The sequence below is a fragment of the Haemaphysalis longicornis genome, unplaced genomic scaffold (assembly GCF_048455015.1).
Source record: "Haemaphysalis longicornis isolate Haplotype H1 unplaced genomic scaffold, Haemaphysalis longicornis Haplotype H1 scaffold_2, whole genome shotgun sequence".
Classification (NCBI taxonomy): Eukaryota; Metazoa; Arthropoda; class Arachnida; order Ixodida; family Ixodidae; genus Haemaphysalis; species Haemaphysalis longicornis.
Genome location: NW_027526295.1, coordinates 200982845 through 201004767, shown reverse-complemented (window position 1 = coordinate 201004767; position 21923 = coordinate 200982845). Strand labels below are relative to the sequence as shown.

The following is a 21923-nucleotide window of genomic DNA, read 5'->3' as shown; positions in this document are numbered from 1 at the left end:
ACTATCGATGCAACCACGTGTGAATTGAGTACAAATGCATGTAGGACTTTGTGTTCCGATTAACGACTGTGCAATAGCGTTTTGTACAGATGAAACGAAGTGCCGCGGATAATGTTTCATCCAGATGGAATCGAAACAGAATGTCTAGCTTTAGAGGCGTTCCGACCACATCGGCGTACTGACGCACCGTAGTTCGTTGAGCGGCGTGCTGCCGTAGAGTGGTACGTTTCGCCTGGACGAAACGCTAGACACACTTTTAAAAATGTGCAGTCATTGCGGAAGTTTCTAATTATTGCCATACTGTTTTTGCAGGTCTTGCAGCTCTGACTCGAGGAATATATGCACCGGAAATTCGACAGCCTGTTGGGCAATAAAGCTGCAGTCAACCAGCACTTACGGCTTTGTGGTATTTGAAGGGTAGTGGGACCACGTTGTGTTTAGAAACTTGCTGAAGCAAGTGTAGCATGACCAAATGAATGCAGTGAACTAAAGGCGTTGGCATGCATTTGGCCATATTTCAATTGGTGCTCCAGTGGGCCCATGATACCAATACACCTATAGGTACCAATACACCTATAGGACTAGACCAATACACCAATAGGTACCAATACACCTATAGGGCCAGACCAATACACCAATAGGTACCAATACCCCTATAGACTGATACACCAATAGCTATTGGTGTCAATAACCCAATAGGCTATTGGTTTTGTCTATTGGTAATTTTTGCTAGGGATATGCTACCATAGTAGGGGCCTGACTTGTCGTAGCTCGCCCGGCGTTACGCACCCAAACACAACATGGCATCACGGCGTCGTGCACCCAAACACAGGCTTCGAAAAGATAACCACTTTCCCAGGTCGGGTCCGAGCCTAAGTCCCTCGCGTTACGAAGCCGATGTCAATCCCATTGCGCCAGAGTCACACGTTCCTTATTGGCGGTGAGATGTTTGAGTGGCGCCCCCTGGATCTGACGTCAGCTTAGGGACCCGCTCCGCTGTCGTCTGCTACATTCGCCGCGCTGCTACACCCGCGCCGCGGTCGTCCGGTTCTGACTGGCAGCAGCGCCTTTGCTAGAAATCGCCCGCTTTGATGCTTTGGTGCTTTAAAAAGCGTGTTTTCAATCAGATTCTGATGGCTCTGAATAATTTCAAGCTTTGTCCCGCACAATTTTACAACACACGAGGAGAGAGAGAACGACTTTCAGAGAGCATCGCTCAGACGTAACTCGCCCTCGTCCTATCTAGCGTATTTGCGAGTTTCAGCGCTCAGAGCTCCTCGATAAGTACTCAGAATGCGTACGCTTCCCTTAACTATTTCTGAGATGCTCTTATGAAGACTCAACAGTCTAATGCTACGCATCAAGCAGCGGGTCGCACAGCAGGAAATAAAACGGGTGTTTTCTGTTTCTTTCGTTGTTGTTAGATGAACGTTTTTTTTTTTTTTCTGTGCCCAACGCATTCATTTTCTGCACCGTCCTAAACGTCCTAGGAGGTTTGGGGATGTTTGCGAGGCTCACAAAGTTCATGTGAATATTCAATGCAATAAGATCAGTGCTACGGCGCAGATAACGTTGTCCACAGTACTCGAAGGCGGCTTTTGTGCACCTAATTTCTATCCAACCATCGATATCGTAATGAACTCAATCTCAACCCGAAAAGTTCTGACATGATTACGGTGTTGAAAAATTGATATACTTGCTAACTAACGCAATAAATAGTATACATGCCAATTTTTAGTATAACACAACTCGAAACCAATGAATATGTCCAGACAGCTCTTTATTGTTTTCCAACCCCTTCAGTCGCAAAGAACAAGTCCTGGCCTACTCGGGTTGACGTTCGGTGAATTGAAGAATGAATCTTACTCTCTCGTCTTGGACTGAGGAGCCTGCCCACTAATCAGCTCGATTTTACTGTTAAAGTTTTCTCCTCCTCCTGGTCCTCCCCCTCTTCAGTGCAGTTTTACTATTAATGCCTGTCTGAATATTGGGATGATATGGTTGTGGCAAATGTACCGAAATATCCCTCCAAATCTGAACAAACATAGCCTTACTGTATGTTTGCCTTACAGGTTACTCGTTTTGCTCAATAAGCCTGCATACTGGTTAGAAGCCTGGTATAAAACCAGCACGCGCCTATACACACAGCAGGTTATTTGGAAATCAACCTACATTATTTGTGCCCCATAGTGCATGTCGGCACACTTTCATGGCGTGACAACGTAAAGTGACTTGATACAATAGTTTCGAGTGTTGCCAAATCTGTTTTACCTTACATGCGATTAGCTGGAATCGTAATGCCTTCTGCCAAAGCCGACAGCCCCGAAGGCCTGGAATTTGTTTTGGTCTTCCATTTTCGCTGTTGTCGGTTGTCAGCCTGCGGCTGTTACCTTTGTTCGAAAGACTGCTGAACACAGAGGCTGACGCCTAGCTCCGACTCTTCGCGCTCCGCACAGGACCAGCTTCGCAGCAATGCATGGGCGACGCCGGCAATGTTTTTTTCCGGAGCGGTATCAAAAACTATACTTAAAATCACGCCTTGAGCTAGTTTACGCTATTTTAAGTGTTTTGTTACGAAAAAAAAAAAGTTGCGCATTCGCGAGATCTGCTGCGGACAAGTACAAAATCTCAACCGCGCGCAAAGAAACAGCATAGAGAGCGAGCCCGAGTGAAGCAGACGACAAATGCGAGAATCCCTAAGCCGACGTCACGGAGGCGCGCTCCGCAGCGCCGCCCGTGGTCGCGCTCACCGCCAATATGAAAAGTTTTGGGGCGATCTTTGGCCTGCGCCGTTGCCACGAAGGCTGCCGTTGCTAGGCCGCAAATAAGTGCACAATTGTATAATATAAGGAGAAATCGGGAATTAACGCATTAATTACTCCAAAGTAATAAAAACTCCACACAATGTTTCTTTATAGGCCTCTTCAATGGCTGCTGCGCGCTCTCTCGACTACTTTCGGCATCAAGGCCAGGCTGATACTGAAACTAGTCAAGAGAGGGCACCACAGCCTCTTCGGCGAATCACTGCTCGGCACTTATTTATTTATTTTATTTATTTTCGATGCTGCCAGTCTCATACGAGACCAAAGCAGAAGGGCACCAGTTCTTGGATACCGAATACACCATTTACAGTTTCACATTTTTACAGCGGGATATTTTTCAGACAATGTCTAAGAGGGCACAGAGGCTGGAGGCAGAAATGCCTTAAGGGGCCTCGAGGCCTTTACAAAATTCAATAGGTACATTTTGAAAAATGGCGTTAATTACATACAAACACTGAACAGTGGGTACATACTTACAGACGGCATATGAGACAGTTATACTTATCAAGCAGACAATACAACGCTAGTTGCGCGCAAACACAAGAGCACCGGCAATAATGCACCACAAGAAACATACACTCCGGTAACGTAGAACCAGTTATTGCAACCGGAAAAACAGATTCGTTTACACACACGTGTACGGGAACATTTATAAACCAAAAATAACCGCCTGGAAAACGGTAATACGGCTCATCAAACGAGAAAAAGATAAGAAACTGGAAAGTTATTTACAGAACATGTCCTCGATTTTTCAGGTGAGCTCTGACAATGATTGTATACTGGTAATCGAGGAATCTAAACTATTCCATTCTGTTATTGAAAGAGGAAAAAATGAATGCTTGAAGCAAACGTTGTTAAAAGTGTATTCGGTAATGGTGTACGCATGTTTGTGTCTTTAGTTTTCTGGATTCTGCTAGGGAGATGTATTTTGATGCATCAATGCGGCTGCGGTTATGAAGGAGGTTGTGTATAAATTTTAATCGTGCCAGTTTTGCTCGTGTCGCTAGCGTAGGAAGACCACAAGATTCTAAAAGGTTAGTGGGCGAGGCGGTGTGTTTGTACTTGTTGTGGATAAACCTTACGGCCTTCCTTTGTACCCGTTCTAACCTTGCGATATGAGTGAGATTGAGGAAACCAAGCCGTGTTGGCGTACTCTAAAATTGGTCGGACGAATGTTGTGTAGGTTAAGAGCCTAGTTTGTGTCGGTGCAAGTGGTAGACGCCTTCTCAAGAAAAACAGCTTACGCAAAGCCGCTTCTGTAACGTTGTTTATGTGCGCTTCCCATCTCAGATCGGCAGTTAATGTGACACCGAGATATTTCTGCTGCGTAACTCTTTGTAAAGGTGTGGTGTTTATTGTGTAAGTAACTCAGAGGGTAGCTTTATTCAGGTCACCGTCATGCAGACTGTTTTTGTTAAGTTTATTGACATTTGCCATTCTTCACACCAGTCAGCAATCTTTTCAAATTGTGGTCGTCGCTGTCTTTAATCTCCCTGTAAATAACGCAGTCGTCCACGAAAAGCTTAGATTTGCAGTCTACGTTGGCTCTAATGTCATTGATATAGATAAGAAATAATAATGGCCCAAGGACGGAGCCTTGGGGCACACCTGACTTAACAGAAGCTGTCCCTGATAATGCGCCTTCGAAAACCACAAACTGTCGGCGGTCGCTGACGAAATCTTTCACCCAATTCTAATCTCTCCACCCCCAATTATGTTTTCCAATTTTGAAATCAGTTTGTTATGACAGACATGATCAAACGCTTTCGATTGATTGATTGTAGGGTTTAACGCGCCGACACAACGCAGGCGATGAGGCGCGCCGTAGTGGAGGGCTCCGGATTAATTTTGACCACCTGGGGATCTTTAACGTGCGCCGAAATCTCGTACACACGGGCGTTTTTGCTTTTCGCCTCCATCAGAAAAGCGGCCGCCGCGGCCGGGAATCGAACCCGCGACCTCGTGCTCAGCAGCGGAACGCTTTAGCCACTGAGCCACCGCGGCGGGTGATCAAACGCTTTCGATAAATCAAGCAGTAGTATATCTTTTTGGGAACAGTTATTTACATAAAGGGCAAGATGGCAACCTCAGTAAGCTGGGTTAAAGTTGATAACCCTTTCCGAAAGCCGTGTTGGTGGGGACACAGAAGGTTGTTATTTTCTAGAAAAAGAGTGAAATGCTATAGCATTTATATAGGATTATATATACTATATATAGGATTATATGCTCGAGTACCTTGCATGACGTACTGGTGAGCGATATCGGTCTGAAATTAGAGGGAACAGCTGTATCTCCGGTTTTGTGTATTGGTATCCCCTACGCTACTTTCCATTCGGATGGCAGTTTAGCAGTTTGAACAGATTTGCGATATATAATGCCGGGGTATTTACTGCACCACTCTGCATATCGTAACAGAAAATTTTTTGGCGATATCATCAGGGCCGCATGCTTTTTTGGGGTCTAAGTTCAGAAGAAGGTTAAAAATACCCGCGTCATAACTAATGGTTCAATTGGCTTAGCGACAACCGGAATGATTGTGAGAGTGATACGGGTGTCATCAGTGAAAACAGATTGAAAATAATTGTTGGACATATCGGCCTGACTCGTTCTTTCGCTATCGGTTAGGGATGAAGTTGTTCCTGTACCGGGCCGAAAGTGTTTCCAGAATCGGCAAGGGTTGCTCTTAATGCAGCCGGCTCTTGACAGCTCTTGCGCTGAGTGAAACTGCTTTTATTTTTGTTTCCTTCTACAAAGTACGTCATAAAACTTTTGGCACGTCATAAGACTGTTTGGGAAGCGGATCGATTGCAGTTTATGCCGTTAAACACAAATTACTCTGTAACAGAAACAACGTTTTGCTCCCAGTAAGAATGTAGTCAGTTATGAACTGATGATGTGGGTTTAATGCGCCGACGCTACATAGGCGATGAGGCGCGCCGAAGTGGAGGGCTCCGGATTAATTTTGACCACCTGGGGATCTTTAACGTGCGCCGAAATCTCGAACGCACGGGCGTTTTTGTTTTCCGCCTACATCAGAAGTTATGAACTTTAAATCTTAATGAAGCGAAGATTTATGCAAATGTTTAAGGTTCTGTAGCAGTTTGGTTGTAATGTAACAGACTTAAAAAACCCTTTTAATGCGGAGCATTCTTTGCCGAGTACCTCCCCTCCCTCCCCCTCTCCCCCCCAAATCAGGACCGTGTAACAACCCGCATTTCCACAAAAATGCAGCTTTGGCGGAAGGTCCACATGTACTGGTTATAATAGCATACATGGAGATATTGGTCTAAAAAATTTCGAAAAACCCCCAAAAAAGAAAAAATTGAAAAATAGCGAAAACTGGCGAACCATGTAACGCCCTGCATTTCCACAAAAATGCAGATCTGGCGGAAGTTTCAACTGCAATCGTTATAATAGCGTAGATGGAGAAAATTTGTCGTGCAGTATTTTGGAGAATAAAAAAAAATAAAAACAATAGAAAAAAAAAAGTGACGAGCCGTGTAATACCCTGCATTTCCACAAACATTCAGATTTGGCAAGAGATGCACCTGTAATCGTTCTCTTAGCGTAAGTGGCGATAACTGGTCGAACAAGGTTTTTAAAAAGAAAAAAAAGAAAAGTACAAAAAAATAGCGACAAGTGGCGAACCATGCAACACCCTGAATATCCAGAAAAATGAAAATTTGGTGGAAGTTGAACCTGTAATCATTATCATAGCGTAAATTGAGATAATTGGTTGAACAGAATTTTGAAAAACCAAAAAATAAGAAAAGTAGAAAAAATAGCGAAAGTGGCGAACCGTGTGACGCCTTGCATTCCCACAAAAATGCAGATTTGGCGGTAGTTTCACGTGTAATCTTAATAGCGTAAATGGAGATGATTTGTCGAACAGAATAAAAAAAACAAGAAAAAAAGAAACATAGAAATAGAAAAAAATCGGCGAAAAGTGGCGAACTGTGTAACGCCGTGCATTTCCACAAAAATGTAGATTTGGCGGAAGTTCCACCTGTAATCGTTATGGTAGCATAAATGGAGATAATTGGTCGAACAGAATTTTGGAAAACCAAAAAATATGGCTGTAAAGAACTTACACTCTAGACATGATGCGCACAGGGAGGCGCTTGTGTCCGTCGCCTCCATGTGTCCTCTGGCGTTTTATTTTAACGAAATCAGGCATTAGTAGACAATTTTCGGAACTTCTGCAGATTTTTTCTTTCCCTTTCATTGCTTCCCATTCTTTGTTTCCCTTGTTCTTGTTCGTTCTTTCTTTCTTTCTTTCCTTCTTTCTTTCTTTCTTTCTTTCTTTTCTTTCTTTCTTTTATTTCAGCTTTTTTTGTTCGTTCCCTCGTTCTTTTCACGCATTAACTTGCTCGCTTGATCACTTGCTTGCGTGTAGTCACGTAGGCGCCTATCTCTATCAACTTGCTACTGATAAACATTATTATGCGTACTTAAAATGTCTTTACAGGCTTGTTTACAACAACACTTAAAATACGTCCTTGTTAATGCTAACTTATTCATTTACTTTAACAACAATACTAGTCCAGCTACTCACTACTTGCAGGCTTACGACAATGGTGAAGGCTTATATTTGATAAGTTCCCGTTTATCACACGCACTTATCGCGTCTTTTGCACAAAATGCTGCTCCTCGCGGCCAAACTGCTTTATATTCCGGAAGCATGAACTTCGGGCAGAGCCAGTGGTGTAGCCAGAATTAATTCTTTGGGGATTGTATACTCCAGCAGCTAAAAATATTACAAATCGAGAGAGCCTGCACCGAAACGATATCTATTTTCCTGCTTCAGTAAAGCCCAAGGTTTAATATAATATCCGCGCAATTATACGAGTGCACGCAGTCTCCAAGGACCTATTTTATTTTTACGTTTTAATATATCTTGCGGTGCAAAAAAGGTCGAAAGGAGGAGGAGGGGAATGAAGCGTTCAGAAAATTGGCCACGCCCAGGGGGGTGGTGGGGTTGATGTAGCGGATGGCCCTCGTATGACGCGCGTGAAGGTTCCCGATCGTTTACTCGCAGTCGGCATCGCCACCATCCGAGAGATATCGCGGGAGACGTTATCGGTTGGCAGCAACCGGAGGCTGATCTACACCGCCATGGTAGCGATCACCCTGCTGCTGGTGTGCATCGCCGCGCTTGCCCTCTTCTTCAACCTGCGCCGCGACAACCAGCTGTACATCGAGGTAAGTCTGATCGCGAACGTGTAGCGTTCACGTACGCTAGCTGGTGTATGCGTCGCACATTTTAGAGTTAAAGCTGTGCTGCTCCAGGGGTAAACCGAGATGGCGGCTCGTAGCGTCAGTCTGACCTTCAAGCACAGCCAAGGTCAGCACAGCGCCTCGTGCGGCTGCGCGAAGTGAACGCGTCGCATCGCTCGTTCGTTCCAAGGGGAGGGGTGCGGAGAGGGGAAATGAACAGAAATAATTCATTGGTGGCACTTTTTTTTGTTTTCGCGAACATTGCGCCAATGCCTCGTCTGGGACACTCTATGTAAACTATATACAGGGTGTTTCAGCGAACACTTTCAAAAATTCCTGAAGGTAGGCTTTTCAAGAAAAACAGGAATTCTATGAAGAAACAAGCTGTCTGGTTCGGCGGACGTCAGCAGTTATGAGAAACATGTGAATTACGTAATAAATAATTGAAATTGTCTAATAAACTTTTTAATTAACGGAGTTTAGCGGTTATTGCCAATGGCGAGTTTGTAGCTACGGAGAAGACGATAACCGATCAGTTTTTAAAGCAACGAAAAAGACACTCTGTAGAGCCGTGTAGCCCGCAAAAATCAAGTATTTTTCCCGCATGAAACCGAAACGCAGCGCACATGGTGCGCCAGAAGTGTAGTGAAAACGCAACATCCGCTGATGACGTGTTGCAGTGACTGTGTCGCCAAATTCAAGAAGGCTCTGGTGATTCCCCACGCTAGGGAATCAGCTTATATCAACGCCATCGCCTCCTGTATTTTTTCAATGATCAACGATCACCTTATACCACGGCTAGCCTTATCTTTTCTTTCGTTGGTAGGCGCAAGAAAAAAGCTAGCCATATCGCCCACTGCGCGGTCGCCCGCTGCCCTAGTGGCCGTTGGCGACAGTTTTGGTTTTCTTTTTTTATTGTCTTGTCCACATTTGAAGTGGCTACCAGTCGTGCAAAATGTGAAACGTCACCATCCGTTCATTTTTTTTTTCGTCAGGTTTATCTGCTGTTCGTTCATAATCGCTGCGTGTTAGAAAGCGCATCAGACAAAGGAAAGGTTTGTTTCTGGGTGCGGAAGGCTTTCGCGGCTGTGGCCGCATGCTGAGGCTTCCTAGCTAGGGAAAATTGCACTTACATTTCGAATTGGCCGCCACATTCATTGAAACACGTCACCAGCGGACGTTGCGTTCGCTCAAGACTTCCAGCGCTCCTCGGACGCCGAGTTTCGTTTTTGAGCTAAAAACAACGGCAGCTTTCCTTGTGCTACAGGGCTTTAAACACCGACTTTTTCGTTGTTTTAAAATATGATGTGGAAACGTCTTCTCCGGGGCTACAAAATCACCATTTACAATAGCCACCAAACTCTGCTAATTAAGAAATTATTTAGTAGTGTTTAATTACCACCTAACTAATGTGCACGCCCTTCGTACTACCTGGCGTCCGCCGCAGCTAGCAGTCTCCTTCTGAAGAGGGTTTCTTTTTTTCTCGAAGAGCCTATTTTTAAGAATTTTCGAAAGTGTTCGCTGAAAAACCTTGGATATATATATATATATATATATATATATATATATATATATAACTGGCATGCTGGCGATGGGGCCGAAGGCGTGGTGAACACAAAGTAAGAAAGCTCGGTAGCAGCAACAGCGGAGGGTTCTACGGGAATGATGGCCATCATTCCCGTAGAAGACTTGTCTCGAATTGGAAACGTCGAAATAAACCCTCCGCTGTTGCTGTTGCCGAGGTTTCTTACTTTGTTTATATATATATATATATATATATATATATATATATATATACAGAAAGATAAGTCGGCAGTCTACAACGCCAAAGGAGGCATAGGGGTGTGGTTAGGCTCTTTTTTTTAGTACGGTTAATGAAGTTAATATTTTTTTTAAATATACGGAAGAATGAAAGAAAGAAAAACACGCGCCCAGAGTGGGGACCGAACCCACGCCTTTCGATTAGATCTCGAATGCCTTACCAATTCGGCTATCTGGGCGACTGTGTTCTCCTTCACTTTCTGGGCTATTTATATTTACTAGAAGTGTATCTGACGCTTGAGGGTGGTAGCCAGCGCCACTCAGACTACACGGGGAGGAGGGAACCTTCTTTTCAACCCCCGGGGCGTGACTAGAACGTCTACAGCCTGTCATGAGCGGGTAACTGGCGGGAAGCCCTTTTATGCTACCTAGGCATCAAGGCTGCCAGAATCGAGACCCTCGCTAGGCTTTCGCAGAATAATATAGTAAGGAAATGAGGGGCTCGTTGTGGAAATACAGAAAGATAAGTCGGCAGTCTACAACGCCAAAGGAGGCATAGGGGTGTGGTTAGGCTCTTTTTTTTTTAGTACGGTTAATGAAGTTAATATTTTTTTAAATATACGGAAGAATGAAAGAAAGAAAAACACGCGCCCAGAGTGGGGACCGAACCCACGCCTTTCGATTAGATCTCGAATGCCTTACCAATTTGGCTATCTGGGCGACTGTGTTCTCCTTCACTTTCTGGGGTATTTATATTAACTAGAACTGTATCTGACGCTTGAGGGTGGTAGCCAGCGCCACTCAGACTACACGGGGAGAAGGGGACCTTCTTTTAAACCCCTGGGGCGTGACTCGAACGTCTACAGCCTGTCATGAACGGGTAATTGGCGGGAAGCCCTCATATGTTACCTAGGCATCAAGGCTGCCAGAACCGAGACCCTCGCTAGGCTTTCGCAGGATAATATAGTTAGGAAATGAGGGGCTCGTTGAGGAAATACAGAAATATAAGTAGGCAGTCTACAACGCCAAAGGAGGCATATGGGTGTGGTTAGGCTCTTTTTTTTAGTACGGTTAATGAAGTTAATATTTTTTTTAAATATACGGAAGAATGAAAGAAAGAAAAACACGCGCCCAGAGTGGGGACCGAACCCACGCCTTTCGATTAGATCTCGAATGCCTTACCAATTCGGCTATCTGGGCGACTGTGTTCTCCTTCACTTTCTGGGCTATTTATATTTACTAGAAGTGTATCTGACGCTTGAGGGTGGTAGCCAGCGCCACTCAGACTACACGGGGAGGAGGGAACCTTCTTTTCAACCCCCGGGGCGTGACTAGAACGTCTACAGCCTGTCATGAGCGGGTAACTGGCGGGAAGCCCTTTTATGCTACCTAGGCATCAAGGCTGCCAGAATCGAGACCCTCGCTAGGCTTTCGCAGAATAATATAGTAAGGAAATGAGGGGCTCGTTGTGGAAATACAGAAAGATAAGTCGGCAGTCTACAACGCCAAAGGAGGCATAGGGGTGTGGTTAGGCTCTTTTTTTTTTAGTACGGTTAATGAAGTTAATATTTTTTTAAATATACGGAAGAATGAAAGAAAGAAAAACACGCGCCCAGAGTGGGGACCGAACCCACGCCTTTCGATTAGATCTCGAATGCCTTACCAATTTGGCTATCTGGGCGACTGTGTTCTCCTTCACTTTCTGGGGTATTTATATTAACTAGAACTGTATCTGACGCTTGAGGGTGGTAGCCAGCGCCACTCAGACTACACGGGGAGAAGGGGACCTTCTTTTAAACCCCCGGGGCGTGACTCGAATGTCTACAGCCTGTCATGAACGGGTAATTGGCGGGAAGCCCTCATATGTTACCTAGGCATCAAGGCTGCCAGAACCGAGACCCTCGCTAGGCTTTCGCAGGATAATATAGTTAGGAAATGAGGGGCTCGTTGAGGAAATACAGAAATATAAGTAGGCAGTCTACAACGCCAAAGGAGTCATAGGGGTACTCCCCTCCGGAACGATAAGCAGTATAAGTAATGTAGCGCGTTGGGCACTCAGTACAAGTGCACCTTCGAAAAAAAGCAGATCTGAAAGAGACCAAACTGCATCAGCAGCAAACGGCTTAACCACTAAGCAGTTTCTACGGTCACACTTGTGAAGTATTAACAATTGGCAGGTGTCGGACCTTTTAAACAAATTAAGAAATGCAAAAAGTTTGCGCACATCAAGTGTGGGCTTCCGCTGTTGCGCAGTGGAGCACTCCTGCACCCTGATTGCTCCAATGAAGTCGCAACTAGGGAAGGGCAAAGTCGTTTTATATCCCCTGCAAGCTGCCGAGAATGATATTTCATTTGGTCAGCTTACACTACGCTCGCGCTTCCAGCAGCAACAGACCGTTGCTACATTGGTGCTGATTCATTTCCCCTGTTGTTACATAGAGCGTGATAGTGTTCAATTGTCTGGAGGGGAAAGTGCGCGAGCGGGTACGAAGTTGATGGTACGTGAAAAAAAAAGGCCTGAATTGCATTGACTGTGGAATATCTACAACGGAGGCTCGAACCGTTTCAGCATGAACCGGTAACCATTATTTAGTTTTTCGGTTCAGTTCCGATTCGGGTTCATCGTGCTCAAAAAATAACGGTTCGGGTTGGGGTTCCGTTCCGGTTCGACACCTTGAATAATATATATATATATATATATATATATATATATATATATATATATATATATAAAAGAAAACTTTGAACAAGGTAAAAGCACGATTGTAGCCAACGTTTCAGCAAAGAGACTTGCTTTCGTCAGGGCAAGTCTCTTTGCTGAAACGTTGGCAACAATCGTGCTTTTACCTTGTTCAAAGTTTTCTTTTTTTATGTCCTCTACCATCTTCAAAAGTTCTACTGCTCCATATATATATATATATATATATATATATATATATATATATATATATATATATATATATATATATATATATATATATATATATATATATATATATATATATATATATATTGTTACGGGAAGACAAGGAAGTGAACAGTAGAGCGTTGCGCGCCAGGGGACTCCTATACGGACGACGACGAAGACGGGTGGGGCAGGGAATTGCTCGCGCTGTTATGGCCGTATTGTAAATATATTTCATCTCTTTTTGTAAATACATCGCATTAGCGTTAACCAAGGTTCATCATCATCCGATCTGCCGCCACGTAACAAGATATAACAGCACAGTTAAACGTGGATGTAACGAACCTCTATGTGACGAATTTCTTGATTTATCGAAGGTTTTGAATTCCCCATTGCAATCCCCATTGAAGCCCATGTGTTTTTGACCTCTATGTAAAGAAGGCGTTGCCGCGGTTAACCTGGGTGTAACGAGGTTGCTAAGCTGATCAGTCACTGTTTTTGCACTTTTACTGAAAAATCGGCTGGAACAAGGCACTAATTTGACGAATACTAGCACTGCTTTAAGCATACCAGCTAGGAAAGCGTCTAGAATCGCCTAAAACAAAATTAGTCACGAAGATGATCATGAACGGAGTGGCTAGCGTCGTCCGGCAGCTAGCGTAGCATCCAGTTCTGGATTTGTTTTTTAATCGTGACACCCCTCCAGGTAGCAAGAGTAACTACGCTTCAAGTTTTTTTTTCGCCAGTGCAGCAAACTACCGTGCGTTTCCACGTGTGAGTGCGGTTTCGGTTCGATACTTTAAAGGAGCCATGAAGAGAAAACACAAGTTTGGTTCATTCGAAAGATTGCCTCGTTAGAACCATAACGACACCACTTATAACGCAAACTTCGCTCAAATAAGCTACATAATTAGGAAAAAAGGAAATGACCATGCGACCCACCAGCTCATTTTCCGCAACAGAACCTATGATGTCACTCGAGAATGCTCTGCGTTTGGCGGAGGCCGGCAAAAGCAAACGCATGTTAGGCAGGGCTTACAGTTTGCATAGCGAGCTAAATGCCCGTGAAACATACTGCACATTCTTTTTATGACAAAGAACGGTGGAGTAAACGGTTGAAGTTCCGAACGAACACGCAAGCGTGTATGCCAATGCGTACGAAACTACCGCCAGCCGAACTCGACATCTCGCCGTCGCCACCGTCATGCAGACGAATTTTCGGGTACAAGGCTCTTCGGGGCCAACGAACCGTTCCAGCACGCACAGCCGCGACCTTGCTTGGTATCGTAATCCCGTCACAGGAGTTTGGCCGTCATATCGCCAACCAGCAAAGGTAAAAATAGAAACAAGGAGAGTAACGAACACAGAGCAGCAACGAGATAGTGCCACTCGTCGCACAGGTTTCGGTATGGAGGTCGTGTTGGCATGCTGCTGTCGTTACGAGCTCGTTTACAGTTTACAACCACTGAAAACTTCAGTTTGTTCGAGTATTTACAATGAAATTTCGTTGCTGTGTTTTGAAATGCCCATGTAGTACGGGCAAATCGTCGAGGGAGTGCGACATCCCCACCCGTGAGATCTCCTTTCATGTGCTGCCCAACGACGAACCTCGGCGAAGCAAGTGGCTACGTTTTGTGAACTTTGCAAACCGAGGAGAAAGAGAGCTAAAGGAAGTACGAGTGTGCTCGCTTCATTTCCGAGGAAGTGATTACGGCAGGGACCCGGACATGCTGGCGCTCGTCGCCGACTTCGTCAAATCGCCGTAAAGCTATCTGACCTTGGGGAAAAAAATTGCCGTACACACCGCGCATTGACACTCGAATCTTTCTGGTCGGAGCAGAGAGCTCGAGCGAACGGCTTTCCATACACGACATCGGCCAACTGGCATAAGCGATACTGCTACTGAAATTGAAAATACGGCACATACGTACCAGTCTGTATTCGTCCGTCGCGATGGGGCTGACGAGGCAGCGGTGCCGACGGCTGGGCGAACGTTCATCTGTTGTGGCTATCGCGGAATGGTCGCCACCGCGTATCCCACAACTCTTGCCGCTCGTGCAGTTAGAAGCATTGAGCGTTCAAGTGGTGTGAGGTTGTTAAATGCAAGCCCGAGCTCCTCGGCGAGAGTTTTGTTCCCCGGATCAGGCGATTCCATTACTAGGGCTGCGGGTGCACTAGGTTTTACTAGTATTTTTAAAATGGCCGCCGTCTGGGTCGACTCCCGCGTGTGGGTGCTATATGGAGTCGATATACTAAGTATCTGTTTCATGGACCGGCTCATATGACGCCATTGTTCACGTGACGAAATGTGCAATTTTAGCGGGAGATTTAAAATTTTGGCTTAAATTGCCTTATTTCTCAGTGAATAAAGCATCATTTGCTTCCGGGAAAGCGCTTGGGGTACTATGAAACACCTAATCTTTCGAATAAAACAAACTTTTGTTTTCTCTTCGTGGCTCCTTTAAGGAGTACTGACACAAAATTTCAAAGCTGAGATAACTATGTAAAATGCTTCATTTTTATCAGGAGATATCTCCCAGCAAGTTTCAACAGCAACAGTTCGGCGTAACATACTTTAAATCCATTTTAATCTCTGCCCGCACGAAAAAGCCCAGAGCGGGCCGACATGACATCATCTGCTCCTTGCCCCAAACTGCCGACGTCGGGACGAAGCCGACGCGCTGGCTGTGGTTGGCGCGCGCTGCTCCGGCGTGTATACACGTCATGGTTTTGGGACTGCCGTCATGCTGCCCAGGTGCGTGATGACGGTGAAGACCTCGGCCGGTCTGAGCGCGCGCGTGCGCTCGCTCGCGCGCGCTTTCAGAGCGTCAGCGATATGGCAAGAATGGTGACGTCACGTGATACCTCCTGTCCTGGCGGCCGCTAGGCTTTGGTTTTGTCAAAACCGAAACTGACACGAATAAACGGCGCCGTAAATTAATGTTTACGCTGCGCTCGACCGTCTAATGTGTCATTCTATGATTAGTGGGCTGGCAGGCAAGTATAGCAGCGAATAAAACGTGACACGAAAATTTCGTGTCAGTCGGCATGTAGTCGCGCGTGTCCACTGCTATCTGTGGTATCAGTTCTTCAGTGATGAGCTCTTCTTGCAGAAAACGAAAAGTTTTCAAGACAAGCTCACAAGTTTAAATGAGTCTCCGCCGGCGAGAAAAAAGGATGTCTCCGCCTGGTGCAGTATCCCAGCTGGCGTCCTCCCTACAATTTTGAGTGCAGAAAAATCATGAGGTCCGCGAAAAGGCGCCCTTTGAGCATACGTTTGGTTCTCGTAACCCGTTAAGACACCGAAAGTGTGAAAATGCAATAGTGATACTTAGGTTATGTTTGTGAATACTGAGGTAAGTGACCTTGCTTCTCTGAAGCATGCAGTGCAGGTGCAACTCACGCAGCTTTTCACTGTGAAATAAACATTGAAGGGTGAGTTCACCTTCATTGATGTCTAGCAGTTTATCTTCGTTTCTGCTTCATTCCCGCGAGCCTTAATTCAAAACCTGCATCTAAATAAAAATTGGGAACCTTTCTCAACTTCGTTACATCCAGGTTTAACTTAACGGTTTACCTCGCGCACGTGTGGGATGCTCTCCGCTGGTTGCGGTTTACATTTACTTGTTTACACTTCCTTAGCTATAAATTTCTCGTGCTCAACGAACCTCGTAGTTGCTATAGTCTGCGATCATCTCTGTCGTTCATCTGCTTCGTCCGGTTTTCTTCGCTCTTTTCACTATGTTCACAATGAACCAACTCTCCCAACTCAACACTTAAAGGAGTAGTGACACAAAATTTCAAAGCTGACATAACTATGTAAAATGCTTCCTTTTTATCAAGAGATATCTCCCAGCAAGTTTCAACAGCAGCCGTTCAGTATAACCTGTTTTAAGTCCATTTTAAAGGGGCCCTAAATAGGCTTCCGAAGATCGCCATTTCAATCGCGCAATCGCTAGAGTACCCCTTCACGACAACGTGTACCAAATATTACACCTCTGCGTAAAGCAGGGGCCGCACAAACACGAAAAAAAGATTTCACTTTCTCTCCTGGCTCACCAACCATACCTTGCCGCCACACTTGCGCGCTCTGACGCAGTTCTTTCCCGCTCTGACGCGCCTCTATGACGCACAAGACACTGCCCAGTGCGGCGCCGCGAACGCGAACCACAGCGACAGCGCTCACCGTGCAACCGGAATCTGGTGGGCGGAGCATGCGCGTCGAGTGCTAAAAAAAAAAAAAAAAAGCGCGCGCAGGGCTTGGCGCAGCCAATGACTGCACGTACATCAAGGAGGGTGATGGATTGCCCTGTTTCTCTCGGTGGTCTCGCGCCGGGTCGATGACGTCGCGGCTTCCACAGTGTTTCGGAGGAGCTACTAGAGGAGGAGAGCCCCAGGCCTTATGGGTGGCCCCTTTTAATGAGCGATAACTCGGCTAATACTTAACGAATTTAAACAATTTTTGCGGGATGACGTTCCTTGGATAGTACTCCAGTGACTGCGCACGCAAAATCGTAACATTTGGCAGCCTATTTAGGGCCCCTTTAATCTCTGCCCGCACGAGAAAGCCCAGCGCGGGCCAGCATGACATCATCTGCTCCTTGCCCGAAACTGCGACGTCGGGGCTCCCGTGACGTAGCCGACGCGCTGGCTGCGGTTGGCGCGCGCTACTACATCGTGTGTACACGTCATGATATGGGACTGACCTCATGCTGCCCGGGCTCGCGGGGATGGTGAAGACTTCGGCCGGTCTGGGCGAGCGCGTGCGCTTGCTCGCGCGCGCGTCCAGACCGGAAGCGGTGCAACAAGAATGGTGACGTCAGGTGCTACCTCCTGTCATGGCGGCCGCTCGGCGTTCGTTTTGTTGTAACCGAAACTGACACGAAAAAACGACGCCGTAAGTGATTGTTTACGCGGTGATCGACTGTGTAATGTGCCGTTCTATGATTAGTGGGCTAATAGGCATCCACAGCAGCGAAAAAAACGTAACACGAAAATTTCGTGTCATTAAGTTCGCTTGCTGTGGCCACCTGGTGAGTAAGAAGTAAAGGTTAATACCACGTCCGCAATTACTGTTTTTTTATGGAGTGCCGCTGAGCTCACTTGATTTTGTGCTACGTACGCCAGTGTAGCAGCAGGAGTGCCTCTCAACTCTGCTTACAGGAGTGCCTGACGGTGGCCTGCATGCGTGCGATCCGCGACTTGAACCGGCTGGTGGACAACAAGGCAGACCCGTGCCAGGACTTCCACGGCCACGTGTGCCGGCGCCTAAACCACCGGGGCGTGCGCTTCCTCGAGGCCGCCGGCCAGGACCTGCTCGAGCACATCAACAACAGTCTCAGCGATGTCGGAAAACGAAACTACGTACGTGGCGCCGTGAAAGAACGGCATCGTGCACGAGATGCCACCCCGAGCTCTTGTTTTTGGTGGGAGATTGAGCGTATACACTTTATAGCTTTGTTTTGGGATAGAAAAAGCTGTCAGCGACAATTGAGCCGGCAGTGCAAACAAATACGTGATAACAGTATACTGCTTCGCACTTGATTGTAGTTTGCACTGCGACGTAAAACCTACACAATTATTTACAATGAAGCTGTATATGACTAGGGCGCTATAGAATTTTTGTGTCCGTGAACGATAACTCCCGAGGCTGTACTCGCTAAACAGGTTATCCTTCTACTTGTGTATATTCAGCCACCAGGTTTTTAACAGCTGTCGGCGTCCCGCACTCGGTGCTATGATGACTCAACCCGAAGTTCGCTCGCTTGACCCAAAGTGCATGAAGCGCTCGCGCATGTGGCTCGTGACTTGAGGCAGCATTCCAAAAACACAGTAACAAACACACCCAGTAGACGGTAAGCGAGCAGTGGAACGTGCTAAACTTCGCTCCACCGTGTTATCGTGGGAGCAGCGAAGGGAAAAGGTGTGACAAGGGGGCGGGGAAGAGGTGGCAGGGGCAACACAAAAACATCGTCTTTCCACGACATTTCAGCGAAATGAGCAGATACGCGGCAAATTTTTATCCATGTTCGTGTTTTTTTCTTTATGCTTCCCTGTAATACGCGAAAGCAACTTGAGAAGTCACCTTTAAAACTACCAGGTATGGGCCTCGTGCGCTGGTATGGTGGCCCCACTGGTGATGATGATGATGATGATAAAGTCACATTTAAAACTACCAGGTCGCTGTATGGGCCTCGTGCGCTGGTATGGTTATGGTGACCGCCATAGTATGGTGGCCCCACTGATGATGATGATGATGATGATGTTGATGATGATAAAGTCACATTTAAAACTACCAGGTCGCTGTATGGGCCTCGTGCGCTGGTATGGTTATGGTGGCCACAGTAGTATGGTGGCCCCACTGATGATGATGATGATCATTGTGGCCAGGAACCCTTTGTATCGGATGATGTGTCCAAGCCGGGTAAAAAAATTACAAAATTATTATTATATATAAATTAATTCCTTAGGAAGGGGAGGACCGAAGGTCTCTGGTGAGGGAAGAGGGGGAATAGGGAGGGAGGTAGACGCCCACTAAATCACGCTCGCCAGGCCACTGGCAACGCCGAAGTGGGCTAAGGTCATCAGGTGTTGAGGATATTCAAGGATGTCTATATGCAGGGCTTCTATATCTGAATTTTGAAAAACGCCATGGTTCAGTCTATGAATATCAAAAGCGGAGCAATGCAGAACAAGATGTTCCATGTTTTCTTCACACACAGTGTGGAAAAAGGTACATGTTGCAGTCTAAATGGCGCGAGTACGACGCTACCTCCGGTTTCTTTTACAAAGGATATATAAATAAAATAAGAAAAAATGCGGCTGAATGCCGAAAGTCACTGCACCGCCGCCACCAACAAGAATACTGAAGGTAGCAGTTGTTCTGCAGTCTTGTGCACATGGTACACTGCGTGCGTATGTGTGTACGTCCACTGCACTGTCACCATTCACTGCAGTTCAGTCGTGCGTTCACTGCACCGTCACCGTGCACAGCCGCACCCTGCCGAGCCGATCGCTGCCAGAGTTGCAGCCGTTCTTTCGTCGTGCGTACATGTGTGACGTTGTCGATCCCATCCTCGAACCCTAGCGCCTGTTCACTGGCGTTGACTCTGGCGGGTGGGCGCAGCTTGTGGTGGCACCAGGTGCTCGATGCTTTCCTCATATTCGCTGCTTGCCCTGTACTTTGCTGCTTGTTCCTCCGGTGTTTTGTTATAGTGCCGCCAGTACAGCATCATGCGCAGTGCCCCCGCACGGGCCTCGAAGAGGAGCACGCTGCCGCTTCTGTTGTAAACACGCATCCGGCCTATATCTTGCCTGTGGCTGCGATATAGTTCCAGGGTAGACTTTTGGTGCATTGCGGTCCGCCAGTGAGCGCGTTCCTCCTCTTTCACTCTGGAGCGCACCTTCTCCGGGATCTTGTGCGGCGGGCCCACCTCGATCGGGTTGGTAGTGAAGCCGAATTTTTGACGGAGGTTGTAGAGGCGGTTGCACCACTGTGTGCGTACACCCTTGAATGCCATGTAGCGGATCCAGTCGCCGCGCCCAGCGTTCATCGTTCATGACTCGTTCGAATGCAATCTTGCTGGTGGCCTCGCGAGCCTCAAATGTTGACCATCCCAAGTCACCTTGTATGTCCTCCACAGCCACGCGGCCATGGCAGCCCAAGGCAAGGAGGCCCACCTCTCGCTGACCACGCTCGAGCCACCTCCGTGTTGGCGCCGACACACACACCACAGCGTTCGCGAAGGTGAGACATGGGACGTGCACCGACTTCCAGAGGTCACGGACCAACAGGTATTGGTTGCACCCCCATAAGTACCGTCTGCGCAGGATACAGCTGGCGCGTCTCGACTCGGGTCCCTGTAGCTCAGCCACACTTCCAGCGAGCAGGACAAGGTCATCGGCGAAGACCAGCCCCGGAAGTGTCCACATTTGCAGGATTCCATCTTCAGGATATGGTAGCGTGAAACCAAGTCCCGACGCAATAAGGGCTTTCTCTAACCCCGCTACGTACAGCATGTATAGCAGCGAGGAGAGCGGGCACCCCTGCTTGAGTCCCCGGTGTATTGCCACTGGTTCCGTGCGGACCTCTCCGAAGCATGCTACTGCCTTGCTGCCAGTGTATAAGCGCCGCAGGAGGTCAATCCATTTGGATGGCATAGCCAGCTGACTTATCTGTTGCAACATATGCCTTAGTGACATCTAGAAAGCATGTTACCAGGCCCTGGGATTCTTTCCGTACAATTTCATTGCACTGGGACAGTCTTCCACCCGACGATTCCGTCTGAATCCATTTTGCCGCTCCGTCAAGTGGCCACTTTTCTCCGCCCATGCGCTCATCCAAGCCTTGAACACTTAGTAAACAAGCCTATGCAGTACGCTGGTGACTGTGAGTGGCCTGTGATCCCTGAGAAGGCTGCCGCCACCGCCTTTCTTTGGTATTAACGACACCTTTCCCAGTAGCCATGCCTCTGGGTGGGGTCGCCGTGGATTATGCCGGTGAAGATTGCTGCAAGGTGTGCTTGCGTTACTTCCCCCAGACACTTGACCAGTTCCGCAGGGACGCCATCGAGTCCGCTTGCCGTGTGAACCCCAATGCAAGCAAGAGCACGTTTGAGGGCCAGCGGTATAACTTCCCATTGGCAGTCGACCATGTACGAGTCCTGTTCGCTTGGCGGCTCTCTTACCGGGCTGGCTCTGTGCTGGACGTCACCTTGGGCGGGTGTCGTATGTTCAAAGATTCTCTCAAGATTTGTTGTCAGGTGCCGACGTAGATCAAGCACTGTGTCACCCGTCATTTCATCTCGGAGCATTGGCAGTGACGATTTGCGGTCGGGTGAAAAAACATAGGTCCAAAACTTCCGGGTGCTGCTGCGGCCTGCTGTAGTGATCTCCTCCAGTTGCCTTTGGTCGTTTTCTGAGATTTTGCATTGGACAAGCTGTTGCATTGCTCGTCTGCAGCGCAGATACTCTTCCCACGCAAGGAGGCATTCACTGGCTGTGGGATTTTTCTCTGCATACCTGTGTGCCCCGTTGGCCGCACGCCGCTTTTCATGGGCCTCTGATTTCACTGTCCCACCACCGCTTTCGTTGAGGACCTCCACGAGAGCCTGTGCGAACCTTATGCTTGCGCATGATTCTCTTTAGCTCATCGACAAATTCAGAGTACATTGCCTTCCTTGCGTGGATGGGGCTGGACTCGAATTCGTTGGCAACTG

The 21923-nt window shown here is 47.1% G+C and overlaps 1 protein-coding gene across 1 annotated transcript in view; it reads left to right on the top strand.

The window, feature by feature from the left end:
• The first annotated feature begins 7873 nt into the window (after nt 1-7873).
• LOC144167599 (uncharacterized) overlaps nt 7874-21923 on the top strand; it is a 29426-nt gene continuing 15376 nt past the window's right edge. The window contains exons 1-2 of the mRNA XM_077696809.1: nt 7874-8024; nt 17869-18069. Of these exons, the coding sequence (XP_077552935.1) occupies nt 7938-8024; nt 17869-18069 (288 nt within the window). The 5' untranslated portion in view covers nt 7874-7937. The remainder of the gene's footprint in view (nt 8025-17868; nt 18070-21923) is intronic.